The sequence below is a fragment of the Pezoporus wallicus genome, unplaced genomic scaffold, assembly GCF_028554395.1.
Source record: "Pezoporus wallicus isolate ANWC-B61680 ecotype Strahan unplaced genomic scaffold, APGP_CSIRO_Pwel_v1 contig_8341, whole genome shotgun sequence".
Lineage (NCBI taxonomy): Eukaryota > Metazoa > Chordata > Aves > Psittaciformes > Psittacidae > Pezoporus > Pezoporus wallicus.
Window position 1 is genome coordinate 1,854,225 of NW_026638083.1, and position 14,399 is coordinate 1,868,623.

A 14,399-nucleotide genomic window follows, 5' to 3' on the forward strand; every position below is an offset into this window, starting at 1 on the left:
CAGTGCCTGGCGCTGGCACTCCAGCAACACTCGAGAAAGCTTCTCCTATGTTCACTTTTCCAGCTGGGATGATCCCGCACCACAAGCGTTAGGCACAGCAATAGCTGCTGCTGCGCTGGCCCGGTCCTGCCCTCGCCTTCGGAATTCAGTTTGTTCTGTTACTGCATGAACTGGCCCCGTGACAGGGAAGGGAAAAAATGTGTCCAAGGGTATAATCCCACTGCTGTGAGGAACAACGCTGCGAGCCCCGGCGCTGAAGGCAAAGCCGCGTTACTTCACTGCGTGCTCCACGGCACAGGGGAAGCGCACAGCAAAACAGAAACAAAACCAGCGTGGGGGAAACCAGCCTGATTTCTGTTTGGGCTGGCTCCAACAGCAGCCAGGGCCCTGCTCCTGTCAGGGGGGAGACCATGGGCCTTGTCCCCAACCCTGGTCCCACTCCTCCTCACCCACCTGGTACCAACCGCTGGGACTTGAAGCACGGCAGAGAGAGCACACAGGCTTCTGAGGCTCTTTTTCTACAACTGCCTCATCCATTTGTCTCAGCAGATATTTCTGATATTAAAATAGTAACACTGCTACCAGTCTGCTTCCCTCCTTTTGCACGTGGCTTGCTAAAAATGCTTGGAAAATACTGGTTATCTGCTTGATCCCCAGCAGGTGAGATGCCAAGGGGATGCTGGGCTCCTGCCCTTTGGGACGGGGTGGGACAGTGAGTGGGGTGAGCCTGTTTTCAGTCCTAGGGAAAGCCTGGCTTTAGGTAACAGAAAAGGCCATACTTGTCAAATGGTCTCCCTTGCTCAGGAATAAACTGAAGCATCTTTAGGGAAACAGACTCCAGCAGCTCTCTGAAACAGAGTGAAATCACTGCAAAATCAGCCTAGCACTTCCAGCGCAGAACTGTAATGGGGAAAGCAGCTCCAGGTGAGAGGATGCTCCATGTGGCCAGCACCAGCAGGAAGATGTCCCTCCCTGGGAATCACCCCTGGATCAAAGCTGCTGCCACAAGCACCTGCAGCTCTGACAAGGAGGCCACTGTGCCGAGGCTGAGTCTCCATGTGGGATGCTGTGAGCTGCCTCCGTGCGGGATGCAGGCACGCCAGCGACCTGACTCGGCATCTGTGGTCCTGACCCCCCAGTTCCAGACCCCAGCCTTCCCCTGCTCCTCAGCAGGGTCTGAGCCTTGCCAGATGCCCAAGGAAGCCTCCTCCTACATGGGAAGCGAGAGGGAAGGGGCCTCTTGCCCCTGTGCCACCCTGGGGCTGAGCCAGTAGCTCCTGGCTGAGCACTACCAAAGCGAAGCCACCTCCTCTAAGGCACGTCCAGGGACTCTCACTACCATCTCTTAACCACAGTTTCTGGAAGGGCAAGAGAGGGGTTTTGTTTCATTCTGGGCATGGTGTTTCTAATGGGGAGCTAAAATAATATCAAGACCCCCCCCCAACTGCTTTTCCCTTTTCGACAGTGATGTGCGGGTCAAGGCTGGCAAAGGAAAGGGGGGGTCACTTCAAACAGCGGGGATAAAAATCCTTCCTTCGTTCTTTTTGCAGGTATTCCTAATGAACAACGTGCATGGAGATGATTTATTTGCTGTTTTCTCCCTGCCTCCAAATGTCCTGTGCTCATCACTTTACAAAAAATCTGTTCTGAAAAGCCAGTGCAGAGGGAACATTCACCTTGCTGAAGACTAACTCCCAGGCTGACCTCCTAACCCCTGCTGGGCAAGGGCTGACACTTCCCATCCCACGGATGACCACCCCTCTCAATGACCGACAGCCGGTGACCCAGTCATCACCATGGGATGGGTGTCACCACTGCATGGCTCATGTAGCCACCAGGCACCTTGTCAGCAGCCTCAGCCAACAAGGGCTAAACCCACCGTGGCAGATGATACAAAGAGCCTGGGACGTAGCCCATGAGTGATGGCACGGGGGAACCTGCCCATGCCACACCTGGACACCAGCCCCAAGCCCACCACGTGCATCACTTTCTGCACAGTGCTACACAAATAAACAAAGCCCCAGAGATAAAAGCCTGATGAACAAGCCCAAAACGACCCACAGTGGCTGAAGAAGAACCAAGCAACCACTGCAGGCGAGCAGAAAACCCAAGAAGAGAGACTGTCCGTTACCAGAGTAGCCTCCTGAGGACTTGATGTACATCTGCCCGTACTGCTCCTCCACCATGGTGTCGTACGCCTCGTCGTCCTCCTCATCCTCCTCGTTGTGGTAGGAGGTGGGGCTGTCAGTGGTGGGAATGCTGCTGGCGCCGGGGCTCGTCCGCTCCCCCTGCGAGTACTGCACCTGCTGCACATTGGGGATGAGGGTGGCCAGGTTGGGCATCCCATAGTAAGAGACGCGGGAGAGCTTCAGGGGGCCCGTGTTGGTGCCACCGCCAGCCCCATCGCGGGCACCAGGCTCCAGAGGCCGCTTGCCGGGCAGGCCGGGCAGGGCGGCCGCCTGCAGCTCGAGGTTCTCGTGCTTGACACGCGTGAGGAGCGGGATGGGCATGGAAGGGGACATGACGTAGGGCGCCGAGGCCGACTGCAGCTGGTTGCAGGGGCTCTGCGGCTCCGAGCTGGGGTCTTCGATCATGGTGGTCTGAGAGTCACAGTGGGGAGAGCTGACCTTGAACATCAAGTCCGTCCCTTTCTCCACGATGTGCTGGATCTGCAGGAAGCCCGCCGTGTACATCACCACCAGCTGCTCGCTCGCCGCCATGGTCAGCTTCCCGGTGTAGCAGAAGGAGAGGATCTGCTGGAAGCAAGCGGGGGGCACGGTACCCGGCAGCTCAAAGGCGTTCTTGCTGTTCCCACTGAACAAGTCTCGGAAGTAGAGGCTGCTGGCGGCCAGGACCGCCCGGTGAGCCTTGAAGGCTTGGCCCTTCACCACGATGGAGACATCGCAGTACAGCCCCAGCAGCCGCTGCTCGTTCAGGCAGCCCAGAACGGTGTTCCCAAAGTTGGGAATCTCTATGTGCAACATCTGCGACATGGCTCAGGATCGGCTGGAGCTCCTCAGACATTCAATGCAGGAATATCCAAAGTAGGGCACATCTGAAAAAAGGGAGAAGGCAGGGAAAGAGGCAGAGCGTTTTTAGACAGTTCACCAAAGCAGGCAGGAGCAGAGGAACCCATCTCACCCCACATCAAAGGCTCAAAGCGAAGCCCCAGAAGCTGGGGCGGAAAAGCAATCGCTCATAGAAATTACTGATCAATGTTTTCAGACAGCGTTGGAAATGCCATTGGTGGATGGCAAAGGAGATCCCAAAAACACCAGCATTTTCTTTGAGTTGTGGTCTGTTTAAATAAGCACCACTGATTTATTCCCCGGGGGGGGGGGGTTACTTTATGCAGGAAAACCTGAACAGTAAAGGCAGAGGAGCGAGCAGTAAAGCAAACCTAAGACAGTGAAGACAGACCTCGGGCAGCGTTATATAAGAAACACAACAACCAGCAGCTATGTTGAAACTACAGAAAAGATATTTATAAAACAATGTGCCATTCTGCCTGAAATAAATGCAGGATTCTGCCCGAGCGACAGCTCCCAGGGAAAAGCACTTTGAAAAGCAATCTTGCCATTTGCACCAGAAAGAGGAAGCATTTCAACAGTTAAACCCCTTCTCAACAGATTTATCCTCCAACAAAACGAGGCTTATCTCCAAATTAAGCCAGATATTTGAGCCCCAATAAAACAAACCAACGTGCCGCAGCGAGGCGAGCTGTCTTCTGATTTTCCTCCCCTAAATCCAAAGTGGGGCTGGGGGAGCCCCAGCTCAGCCCCTCCTGCAGCCAGAGCCCGCCGGCCCCCAGCCCAGTGCCCCGGTACCGAGGACCCTCCCAGCAACCTCCCATGAAAGAGGCTCGGGACGATGGCTCCGGCTCCGCATCCCACCGCGGCCACCCCTGGGGCCGGCGGTACCTTTCGGCCGTGGGGATAATTCCTCCTTTCACTGACCAAATGAAGCCTTGCCTTCGGGCACAAACCCCACGCAGGCAGCACCGGGTGCAGCCCGTGCACCGAAACTCCAGCAAAGCAAATCACTGCGGATTCACTGACACGAGCCGGAGCCCGAACCTCCCCGTCCCCCCTCCCCGGGCTCCATGCAAGAGTCCAGGAGATTTAAAACCCCATTTGCCTTCAATACTAGTGAAGAAAAACTACGGTTAACTAGTCCTGAAAGCTCGTAAGAAGAATATAAAGAAAAAAAGAAGTTTAGCTGAGAAAGATTCCCCAGGAGAAAAAAATCCATGAAAAGAAAATAATAACCCACAAAGAGCCGCTCTGTTCCCATTGCTGGGAGGAAAAAAACAGTCCTATCTGTAAGGCCACGGGGTAACAGGAAGAAAAGGGAAGGGACTCGGAGCCAATTTAATTGTATCTGCATGGTCAAAAACCCCTCCCGAGCGAGCGAGGAAGTTCCCGGTGCCCTCGAACGTACCTTCCGCAGCGCCCGTCCGCGTCCCTCCGGGTCGCCCACCGCACGCTGCGGCTCAGGGCAGGCACCGAACCCCACCAACTCTGGGATCAAACCCTGGGTTTGTATCTGCTGTAGCTCAAGCTTTTACCAAGTCAAATCTCCCCGGCAGCGCACAGCATCTAAATGAATAGGCCGGATGCAGATTAACATTCAGGCTGCTCTCTGCAATGAATAGAGCCCTTTGATTAGGGACCTGAAGTAAATGCCAGTTTCAAACCGAAGCTTTAAAAACAGAGAAATATCAGTGCCAGAGGAATGCTCTCAGTGTTGGTACAAGACAGACTTTTGATGAGTCACTGCAATGCAAACAAAGATGGCAGAAATACTGTACTGTATGCTGATGAAATGCTTAGTGGTGCCACGGCAACTGAGACAGGTTTTAAATTTATAGTGCAGTTTTGCATATGAATTACGCTGTAAACTGCCTCCCCTGCCATCTAGTACATCCAGAGTGTCAAAGCATTTAAACTATTCCAAACAGTCTGCAGAGCTGGCACTGCTGCTGGTTAACTCCTGCGGCCGGAGGAAGGCACAGGGAGGGGGCTGTGAGCATCCCCCTGCATCCCCTGTATCCCCTCCCCGCATCCCCTCAGCATCCCCCTGCATCCCACAGCAGGGGCTCCCCAAAACCACCCTGCCCAAAAGGACAGCTTTGGGAATGCCCAAATCTGCCCCAAATAAAGGTGCTTCTTGGGCAGCCACAGTCCTGATTCCTGCCCCCCCCCTTCCAGTCGTCCCTCCCCCCCCCCCCCATACAAGAAAGCCTTTCAAATGCAGGAAAAATGTTTACCCCTTGGGGAAAGCTTCTTTCAGTCTGTGGCTGAATCCACTAAAAGCAAATCCATTTGCTTAAGTAATGAAATCCCAGTCACATTGTCTCCTGGATTCAGATTTTAAATTACCTTCGCATTTATTGAGCATGTTTGGTGCTTTTTTCTGGGAAAGAGGGTGGGGCCTCCCTTTGCTTACTTCTCTCTTGCCCAGAGCCTTTTGATTCCTGCTACTGGTCTCAGATTTGTTTCAATTGCTCTGCTCAGATGGTTAAAACGCAGGAGATTAGAGGTGAAGCATCCTCAGAGGAGGGTAACTGCAGGGATGCTCTGGTGCGACCCTTCCCTGCTGATCCCTGCTGCCGCCTCCGCATCCACCACCCAAATAGATGTTTGGTGCATTAAGTTCAACTCCACAGCAGCAAACTGCTGCTGCTGCCGAGCGCTCGGGGCTGGCTGCCTCCCCCTGCTCCTCCAGCAAATGGCACTAACATCTGCTCTGCATCCCACAGCACCTGCAGCCTCCCAAGAGGATCTTCAGGACCTTCACGTGTCGGGAGCGCCCAAAGGGTTCATCCAAACCCTGGGTCAGGTCAATGGGAGCTCTGTCTCGTGTGCAGGAGGAGAAGGACCAAGGTGACATCCTGCAAGGAGGTCAGAGGTGACACAATGACAGCCAAGCCCGAGAGCCCAAGACCTGTTCCAGCCATGACACTGCCCATCTGCACTGGAGAAGGAAAGGAGCCTGCCCTGGCCAGCACGGATCCACCCTGTATCTGTGAAAATCACTTTAAGGAAACAGAACTTCACCACTCAGGCACCTGAGCATCCCTGGTGATGGCACATCATGGGTGCAGAATGATCTTCTCTTTTCTTCCAGCAAGAGCTCCCTGAAAGCTGGAAGAGAGACCAGGGAGGCACTGGACTGGACCCCCCTGGAGCCTCTCATAACCCCTGCCTCGGAGAAACCTGGCAGGGCAGGACCAGCCAAGGACAGCTTGGTAGCACAGACAAACCGGCTTAAAATAGATATCAATTATTCATGTTGCTTCGAATTTGCTCTGTAAACAAGCCAGGCATGCCAGGAGGAACCCGTGTCTCTCCAAACCCACCAAAATCATGCTGCTTCAGGGTATGTTTAAGCCAGTGAGAAGCGCCACAGTGCCCCAGCCTAGCAAATCACTGCCTAGATTTTATGTAAAACCTCCTACGAGACACTGGAGTTTGAACCAAGAGGCTCCACAAAACTGAGTCCTCCTGAGGTGCCCCTTCCCCTGCACTGCAGCCTGGCCTGACCATCCTGAAGGGATCCCACCCCCAAAATCCCATCACTCCAGCTCCTGGTGGTCTCAGCTCTGATTCCAGCAGGCTTTGTAGCTGCTGGTCACAAAGCAGCCAAGCAATGGTCTAAACCTCTAGTTTTCCCAGAGAAAAAAGGCCCTGAAATGTGCCCAAGGGAAACGGTGAAAAGCTGTGTTTGGTCTAGAAAGAGCACTGAGGAACAAGAGCAAAGCCAATACCAGCAAGCTGAAAAGCCCAAACCACTTCAATATGGTCTTGGCCAGGACCTCTGCGTTATTTCCTCCTCCCTTCTCTACCTCTGCCTCTGTAGGACCAGAATATACAAAAAACCCAATCTAAAACCCCAACAAATCAATGCCCCCCCCCCAAAAAATACAAGAAATAAAAGCAGACCTGAAAGCCAAGCAGAACCTGCTCACCCCCAGACCTCCCACCCCCCGAACCCAACAGCAGCAAAACATTCCTGTGACCAGATAGCGAATGCAATAATGCCTGATAATGTCTCATTTAAAATCTCCTCTATTAAATAGGATTTATTTATTTTTAATAGAGCACCGAGCGGCTTTTGAATGGTTTGGAATGGCTTCAGTCCATCTGACACGGGGAGAGCTGTGCTGCAGGCAAATGACCTTAGCCATTACAGATGTAAACTGTATTTTACAGTCTCATCTCCCAAGCTGAGCTGTGCCCTGGGGTGCAGGAGCACCATCACAACCCTAAAAAGTCCCTTTTGGGCTGCCATGTCCTCCAGGTGACAATCATCCCATGGACCTCCTATTAAATGGGAAAACTTGGGACAAAACAGGATTAAAACCAGCCAAGCCCCCCTCCCACCCCTAGTATTGAAGGTACCTGACCCTTCAAGCAAGACATCGTTCTGTTTTCCGATTGCAGCCTCTTTCCCTATCCCTTGGATAGGGCAGGACAACCTATACATGTCTGCATGGTTTTTGTAAAGTCATAGCCTCTGTCACAGGAGGTTCATCAAAAATGCAGCCGTTATTTGAGACAACTTCCATGAGAGTTGGAGAATTCCCAGTTTCTGCATTCATGCGCTTTGGGAAGGGGAGGGGAAAAAAAAAGGCAGGTTTGCTCTTTCCTAAACTATTTTCCTGCCCCGAGGTCGGGGCAAGGCGACAACAAAGGAAAAAGCATCGACCTAGAGTAAGATGCTGGCATCAGAGCCACCCCCCAGGAGTGATCACAAATAATCAGATAATGGATTTAAATGGGCTTTTCTCTTAGCCAATGTACAGAGACTTCACACACACACACACACACACACACACACCCAAAAACACCCCCAAACCCAAGGTCCCTGCAGGAAGGTGCGCTGGGCAGGGACAAAGGCAGCAGGACCCTCCAGGGATGGGAGACAAAAGGGGCCGAGGGCTTTCACCCCCACCCAGCCAAACCCCTCAAAAGAAAAGAGCTGAAAAGTCCTGCCCTTGAAGGCCCCAAAGGGTCAAAGGAAACTTCCCTTTCTTCTGTAAATGAGGAGAGAGGGAGAAAATCCCCCCCCCCCTTGGCTTTGAGGCTGCCAGGGGGATGTCACCCACCCAGGGGCTCCCCAGAGCCACCCGCTGTCCCCAGACCCACACCACGCACCCAGCTTTTCGGGGGTGCCCCCCCCCCTTTTTGTAATGAGAAGGAAACGCACTTTTTACATAAGCCCCAGTTAAACTAGGCACGAGCTAACTGCAAAACTCGGAGGCAAAGTACCATTCCCCAAGCATGGAGCTGCTGCAACGCTGTCAGCGAGAGAAAGAGTTAAATAAAGTCAAATAAAACACATTTCAGGTCTGCTTTGGCCATATTCCACCACCACCCCTTCCATGCAGATCACTGTATCAGGCAACAGAGGAGCAAAGCAGACAAGCCCATACACCCCCCCCCCCCCCCACCGCCCCAAAACCAAGCCTTCCCTTTGGCCCCGTTGGGGTTTGGAGGGGGGAGAAAACGCAGGAGGGGATGGGAGAGGGGCTGGGGAATGACTGCGAAACGCCGGGAACGCCGGCACTGCTGAATGCCCGTCTTTGGCAGGGGAAAGCAAACAAGGTTAAGTTTGGGAAGCGAATGGCAGCACCAGCGAGACTCCTCTCCCCTTCTGCAGCATTTGCCCCTGCAGCTCCCAGGTATTTATGTCTGAAATGCTGCAAGTGGCAAGCAGCGCGAACCGTCCCTATTTTTAGTGTAGCAGCCGGGGGCAATGGGTGAGAGAAGGCGATTTCTGCCCTATTAAAGAGAGCAGGAACTGGATCTGCAAATATTAACCGAGTAGCCCACAAGCAGCGCGCACGCAGCAGACATGCGGCACGGGGCTCCGCTTGCTTCCGAACCCTGAAAGTTCGCACAGAAAGTACAGACCCGCAGGCACGGGCAGGGAATGAAGGAGGGGGGAGATGGAAAAGTGAACGAAATGAACGGTGATGCTGCAGCCCCGCGGGATGCGGTGCTGGGGTCATCCCCAGGGAGCCCGGCACTGGTGGCACTGGTCCCCCAGGCTCCGTGCTGCTGCAAGGTGAGTCACCGGCCGGCTGGCCACTCCAGCGCCGCTCGAGGTCACCCCCCCGGCAGGCTGCTGCCTCCGAACAGTGCCGTCAGGCAGCCAGGGCGAAGCGTGTTATTGCCATTATTATTTAATTAAGTTTGGGGTTTCTTTCCCTCCCTTCTCTATCGCTGGTTTTCAGAGCTCTCAAAGCAAGGAAAGCAAAAATAGAAAATGCAACATTTTCATTTCTTTTCCACATCGCTGTAAGGATAAAAGGGAAGGGAGAGACATGGAGAAAAGAAGGGAAAATACAGTTACCCTGCAGGATTTCATTGCTTGCTATGTAATAAAAACTCAAGACCCCGACTAAGTTACAGCCACCAGAAAGCACAGAGCACCCCATCACCTTCCGCAACGCCTGCACTGCCTGCATCCCATCCAAACGCTAATCCACATCCGTAACACATCAAAAAGACAAGTGCCATGCTGAATGGTATTCTCCTCACTCCCCGTACACAACGGCAGAGCTAGCAATATATATATAACATGCATGACTCAGTTCTACCACTACGGAAGAGAAAGCCTTAAAATAAAGTAAATATCTTAAAAGGTCAATTAAAAAAGCTTACAAAACATCAGACGCTGCTTCTTGCTAGAGCTCATTACCTAGTATGGTGGAGCTGCCTGTGTGTTTTTTTCTTGTGCAAGTTAGTCTGTGAGTCAGCATTAACACACATGAGAACATCAGGAATACTGCCTAGTTCTGATGCAATGGAGGGTGGAAAAAAAAAGAAGAAGAAGAAATCGCGCTCCGTTTGGACAGGAGCCTGTAATTCAATTGCCTTTACTTTTCAATTACTGCATAGCCTACCCTGACCAGCCTGCAGAGGGGAAGGAAACTTTGCTTACATCTCTGTCTTCAAATTAATGACTTTTACTTTTGGCTGCAGCTTATTCTCCCTGCTTTAAGGAAAAAGGAGGTATGACAGAATTAACCCTTCCCAAGCCCCGGGATCGCCGTGTTTCCATTGGGATTTCAGCACTGGGAAACAATATTGCCCAAAAGTCCTGGCGAAGGAAGAGATTTATTCATTAAACTTTTAATACTCTATAAAGTAAAGCTCCAGTTGCATCGGAGCCTGATCCTTAATGGAAGTATAAGCCTGCAGAAAAGGCAAGTTAGAGACTGCAGACATTTAACTCTGTGCTTCTAGGTCCAGAGAAGCGAGGAAGAGATTGCATGGAATGCTTCTCAAAACTGAGGTTTCCGATCATGCACCAAAACCCCCAGAGAAACCTAAAATCAGTGATGTGAGGGGGTCACCCCAGCCTGACGCCCACTTTCCCCAGCAGAACGGGGGCAAATCAGGAGACCTGCATTTTCCATACATTGCATTCATTGCTTGCACTTCAGCAAACAAGTCTCTGTCCCCCTCCCAATTTCCTGAAAGGAAAACTCCCTCCGGACCCATCTCCTGCTCCCAGATCCCAGCATTGAGCCTGGAAGGTACCAGAGACTCAACACCGACTTCCCATTCGATTTCTCTGCTCTTACAACAAAAACATTCACTGGGTGAAACAAATTTTGCCCAAAGCTTCCAAATGCAATGGCCTAAACCACCCCCCAGACAAGGCTGCAGCCCAGAATATTGCATTATATAACTACTATAAGGTAGATTAGATATGGTCAATATAGATAGATAGATAGATATAGATATATATACCCTGCCCATGGCAGGGGGGTTGGAACTTGATGATCTTCACGTCCTTTCCAACCCTAACTATTCTATGATTCTATAGGGTCAAGTACATCCCCCAGAGCCAACGCTAACATCTTACAAGTCGTGTGCTGCTGTGCCACAGCCAAACGGGCAACATTAAGAGTAGATACAAGCACTGTAAAATTATGATTTTAATTAAAAAGCATAAATATAGAACCCCCTGCCACTAGAGACCGGTCACTTCTGCAGCTTCACACGGGTCTGCCTCAAACCACTGTTGAGCCTGGTGGGATTTTTTGCCTTAAGCATGTGGGATACTTGCATACAGATGAATGGAGTTTTAAAGGAAAAAACCCAAGCAGCAACTTCTGGGCCAAGTTCTTGTGTGCCAAACTTTTCAACTGCCACAGCACAGCTCGACAGTGTTTCAAAAGAATTTCAGCACTGTTTTGAATACTGCTGACAATCTTCCTCATCCAAATTTGTAATTTAAATACCTCCAATCTCAAAAGCACGCTCCCCGGGGCATGCTGCCTTCTCCCTCCCCGCCGCCCACCCTCCCCAAGCCCCATTCGGCACAAAACCCGCTGCTTCCCCTCCCTGGCTGGTTCCCCCCCAGCCCCATCTCCTGCAGCCCCCCAGCATCACCCCGCAGCATCCTGCAGGGACCCCACTGCTGCTTCTTCAGATTACCCATGGGTGAAACCGCTGCTTGCAGCGCAGTGCCCCAGGACACCGCAACCTTCCTCCTTTATGACACTGGTTTAAAGCCATTTACTAGTTTAGAGATAAACCCATCCCACCTAGGTTGCCCACGCTCCCACGGCAAGAAAGAGTTAATCCGAGGAGCCCACTTCCCAACCCTCTGCTATCCAGCAGATAAGATGTTCCTTCAAATGCCTTCAGATGTGCCAATAAACCCCCAAATAATTCTCTGACAATGAATCTAATTGGCAAGGAATGGCAAAATTAATTTCTTGGGGTCTGTGTGATGTTACAGCAGCAGCTCCATTCCGGCAGGAGCGTGTTTAAGATTCCCTCCCAGTGCTGCAAAGCACCTTGAAAGGTCGACGAGTGCTTTCATATTCTCAGCTCCATCTACAACACTGCAGCAGATGAAACGGATTGACCTAGACAAGAACTGAAACAGTCTCTGTGAAATAATCCATCAACACCCTTCGCCAGCCGCAGCCGCCTTTGTCATGGGCACGCTTGGAAATGGCACCTACCTACTGCAGCTGACGCGGGGCTCGATGGGGCTTAAATCACAGCCCCGCTCTCTTGGGATGTAACCGAACCCGGCATCGAGCGCTGCAGAGCCGGCACACAACATAAACCAGCTCCATATTAAAGTGTGTGCAAAGCCTGTGCCCATTACCCAACTCATTAAAGACAGTGATACTTTGTAACATACTCTAATCTTTAATATTCATAGCTTGCTTCATTTGCATATCATGCCATAAATAGTCGAAGCAGAGGTAAAACACAAAGCGCTCTACTTGCATTTCTAATTATGCCTAAAATCAAATGTAAATCACAACACATCCAAGACACAGAAAATATTAAATTTGCTGTCTCTCAGTTAAAAATCTTCAAGGAAAAAAAAAAAAACAACAACAAAGAAAACCCTAAACCCAAGCAACACGCACAAACCCAGTCGTTCTTCAGAAGAACACCAAAGGGGCCTGCAGCAGGGATGACACTGTTTGAAGAGGGGACCTCACACATCCCAGCCCTGGCGATGGAACCCAGCAGCAGCCCTGGCCACGACCCACTGCCCAGGCCACTGCTCATCTCCCCAAACCCTTTACATTTACCACCCAGCCGTGCTGCAGCTGCTCATTTAACCTTGGTTTCTGAAGAAACAACAGGAGCCCCTTCCTCCGGGCCAGCCGGGAAAGCTGATCTCCACTCAAGGAGGGAAAGTTGAAGAATCAGCTTGAATGTGAACTTCTGCTCCAGCACTGCGCTGGTTGGAGGGTGGTGCTTCGGCATCGCCAGGGCAGGAGGGAAGGAGTTCCTGGGGCTGGAAGCTGCTAAATGCCAAAGTTGGATGATTAAAGAGGTGTCTTGGGGTGCCTGCGCTCAGCACCTCCATGTCCGGAGGGACACAGATGCTTCCTAAGCTCACAATGTACCAAACCCATGCTGAAATAGCACGGGGCGGTCTCTGCTCTGCTCTTTCCTGAAACATGGAGAAACCCTCGGAGCTGGGAGCTGCCCTGTGGTGCTCCTGCATCTACTGCAGCACCCACCATCAGTTCCATGGGAAAGGCCCAAGAGCCCCTTCAGCTGCTGCTTGGAAATGGAAAGGTTTTGTGTCATGGAGCCCAGTGCCCTCCAGACACATCCCGGATATTATCCCTGCAGCAAATTCACCTGCCTCTTCCGGAAAGAGGACTGGGAACTGGGCGGTGGCATGGATGGCTTGTGGGACTCCAGCCCGCAGCCACCACAATGCTGGAGGGCTGGATCCTACAACAGCTCTTACCGACTTCTAAAGAAAAGCAGAGGATGAGGAGCCAGGCTGTGCCAGGAGGGGGAGCAGGGATGAGGCCTGGGGTTCTCACCTGTACAACCCAATTCACTGCACTTCCCCCAGCTCACAGAGGCATCACGAGACTTAATAACTGGTAAAGCAACTGGATACCCTCGTATGAAAGTGTTATTAGAACATTACTGCCAATGGCATCAATAATTTCCCTTTAACAACTTTGCTTCTGCATCAGGCACCAGGGTCCTCTTGATTTTACGGAAGTCCCTCACCACCAACACGTGAAAATGCACATTTTGAGTTCGAGAGAGCTGGCAGAGGCACGGTGTGAGCTTGCACCCACACGCTGCTTGTGCAAGGAGGGTTCCTCATTGTCATGACCCACAGGACCTGCTGCAATCCCAACCCAACCGCAGCCTTGCTGCCACAATCCTGCATGTCCCCTCCCCACACCTCTCCTTGCCCGCTGCACCGATCCAGCACTGCTGCTCCCAGGAAGCTCAAAACCTTCCTGCCCTTCATCCATCTCCCTGCTCCTCCTCTTCGTCTCCCGAGAAGCTGCTCACAGCAGAGAGGCGCAGCATCTGCGGTCCTCACACTAAAGTTTTACAGGCTTATGCCCACAGATTTAATTAAAATCAAATGAACTAAACTGTGCAGAAACAGGACGAAGCTGGCACGTTTGGGGAAGCTGAGGCGCCCTTGCCCAGCCGAGGAACGCGGAGCGAGCTGGCATCATTCCCTGCTTACCTTCCCTTTACCGCTGGGGCTCCCGCTGCGTAAACCCACTACATCTTAATGAAAGGCTTTTGTGGGTGGCTGTCCCCAGGGAAAAACGCATTTTGAAGTCACTTGAACCGAGACTGACTTTGAAGAAAGAGCCAGGAGGACATCGCTGAAGGGAGCCTGGCACAAGCAGTCGCTCCGGCTCCAGCCATAGCCTCTCCCTCATGAGATTTTTCCTGCTTTAAAAAGGGCTTTAAGAGACTCCTGAGAATGAAAAACTAAACCATAAAAATCATGGCCAAGTCACCGGGTCTCCAAAGCCCCCAGTCCCATCAGCAAAACGGGTCCAGGGACTCACGTGAGGGTGTCCCCCCCGCCATGCTCTAGCCCTACCTGGCGCCACAGCTCATCCTGCC

The 14,399-nt window shown here is 52.1% G+C and overlaps 1 protein-coding gene across 3 annotated transcripts in view; it reads right to left on the reverse strand.

Annotated features, from left to right (window-relative positions):
- The window catches only part of NACC2 (NACC family member 2), a 51,376-nt gene that overhangs the window by 13,515 nt on the left and 23,462 nt on the right, over nucleotides 1-14,399 (reverse strand). The window contains exons 1-2 of one of the 3 annotated variants that reach the window (XM_057409113.1): nucleotides 9,672-9,722; nucleotides 2,132-3,055 (exon numbers count right to left, since the gene is read on the reverse strand). In XM_057409113.1, coding sequence (XP_057265096.1) covers nucleotides 2,132-2,993 — 862 coding nt within the window. In that variant the 5' untranslated portion in view covers nucleotides 2,994-3,055; nucleotides 9,672-9,722. Of the gene's footprint in view, nucleotides 1-2,131; nucleotides 3,056-4,440; nucleotides 4,460-9,671; nucleotides 9,723-14,399 lie in introns of those variants that run through there. The other 2 variants (XM_057409114.1, XM_057409111.1) reach the window with 2 other exon arrangements.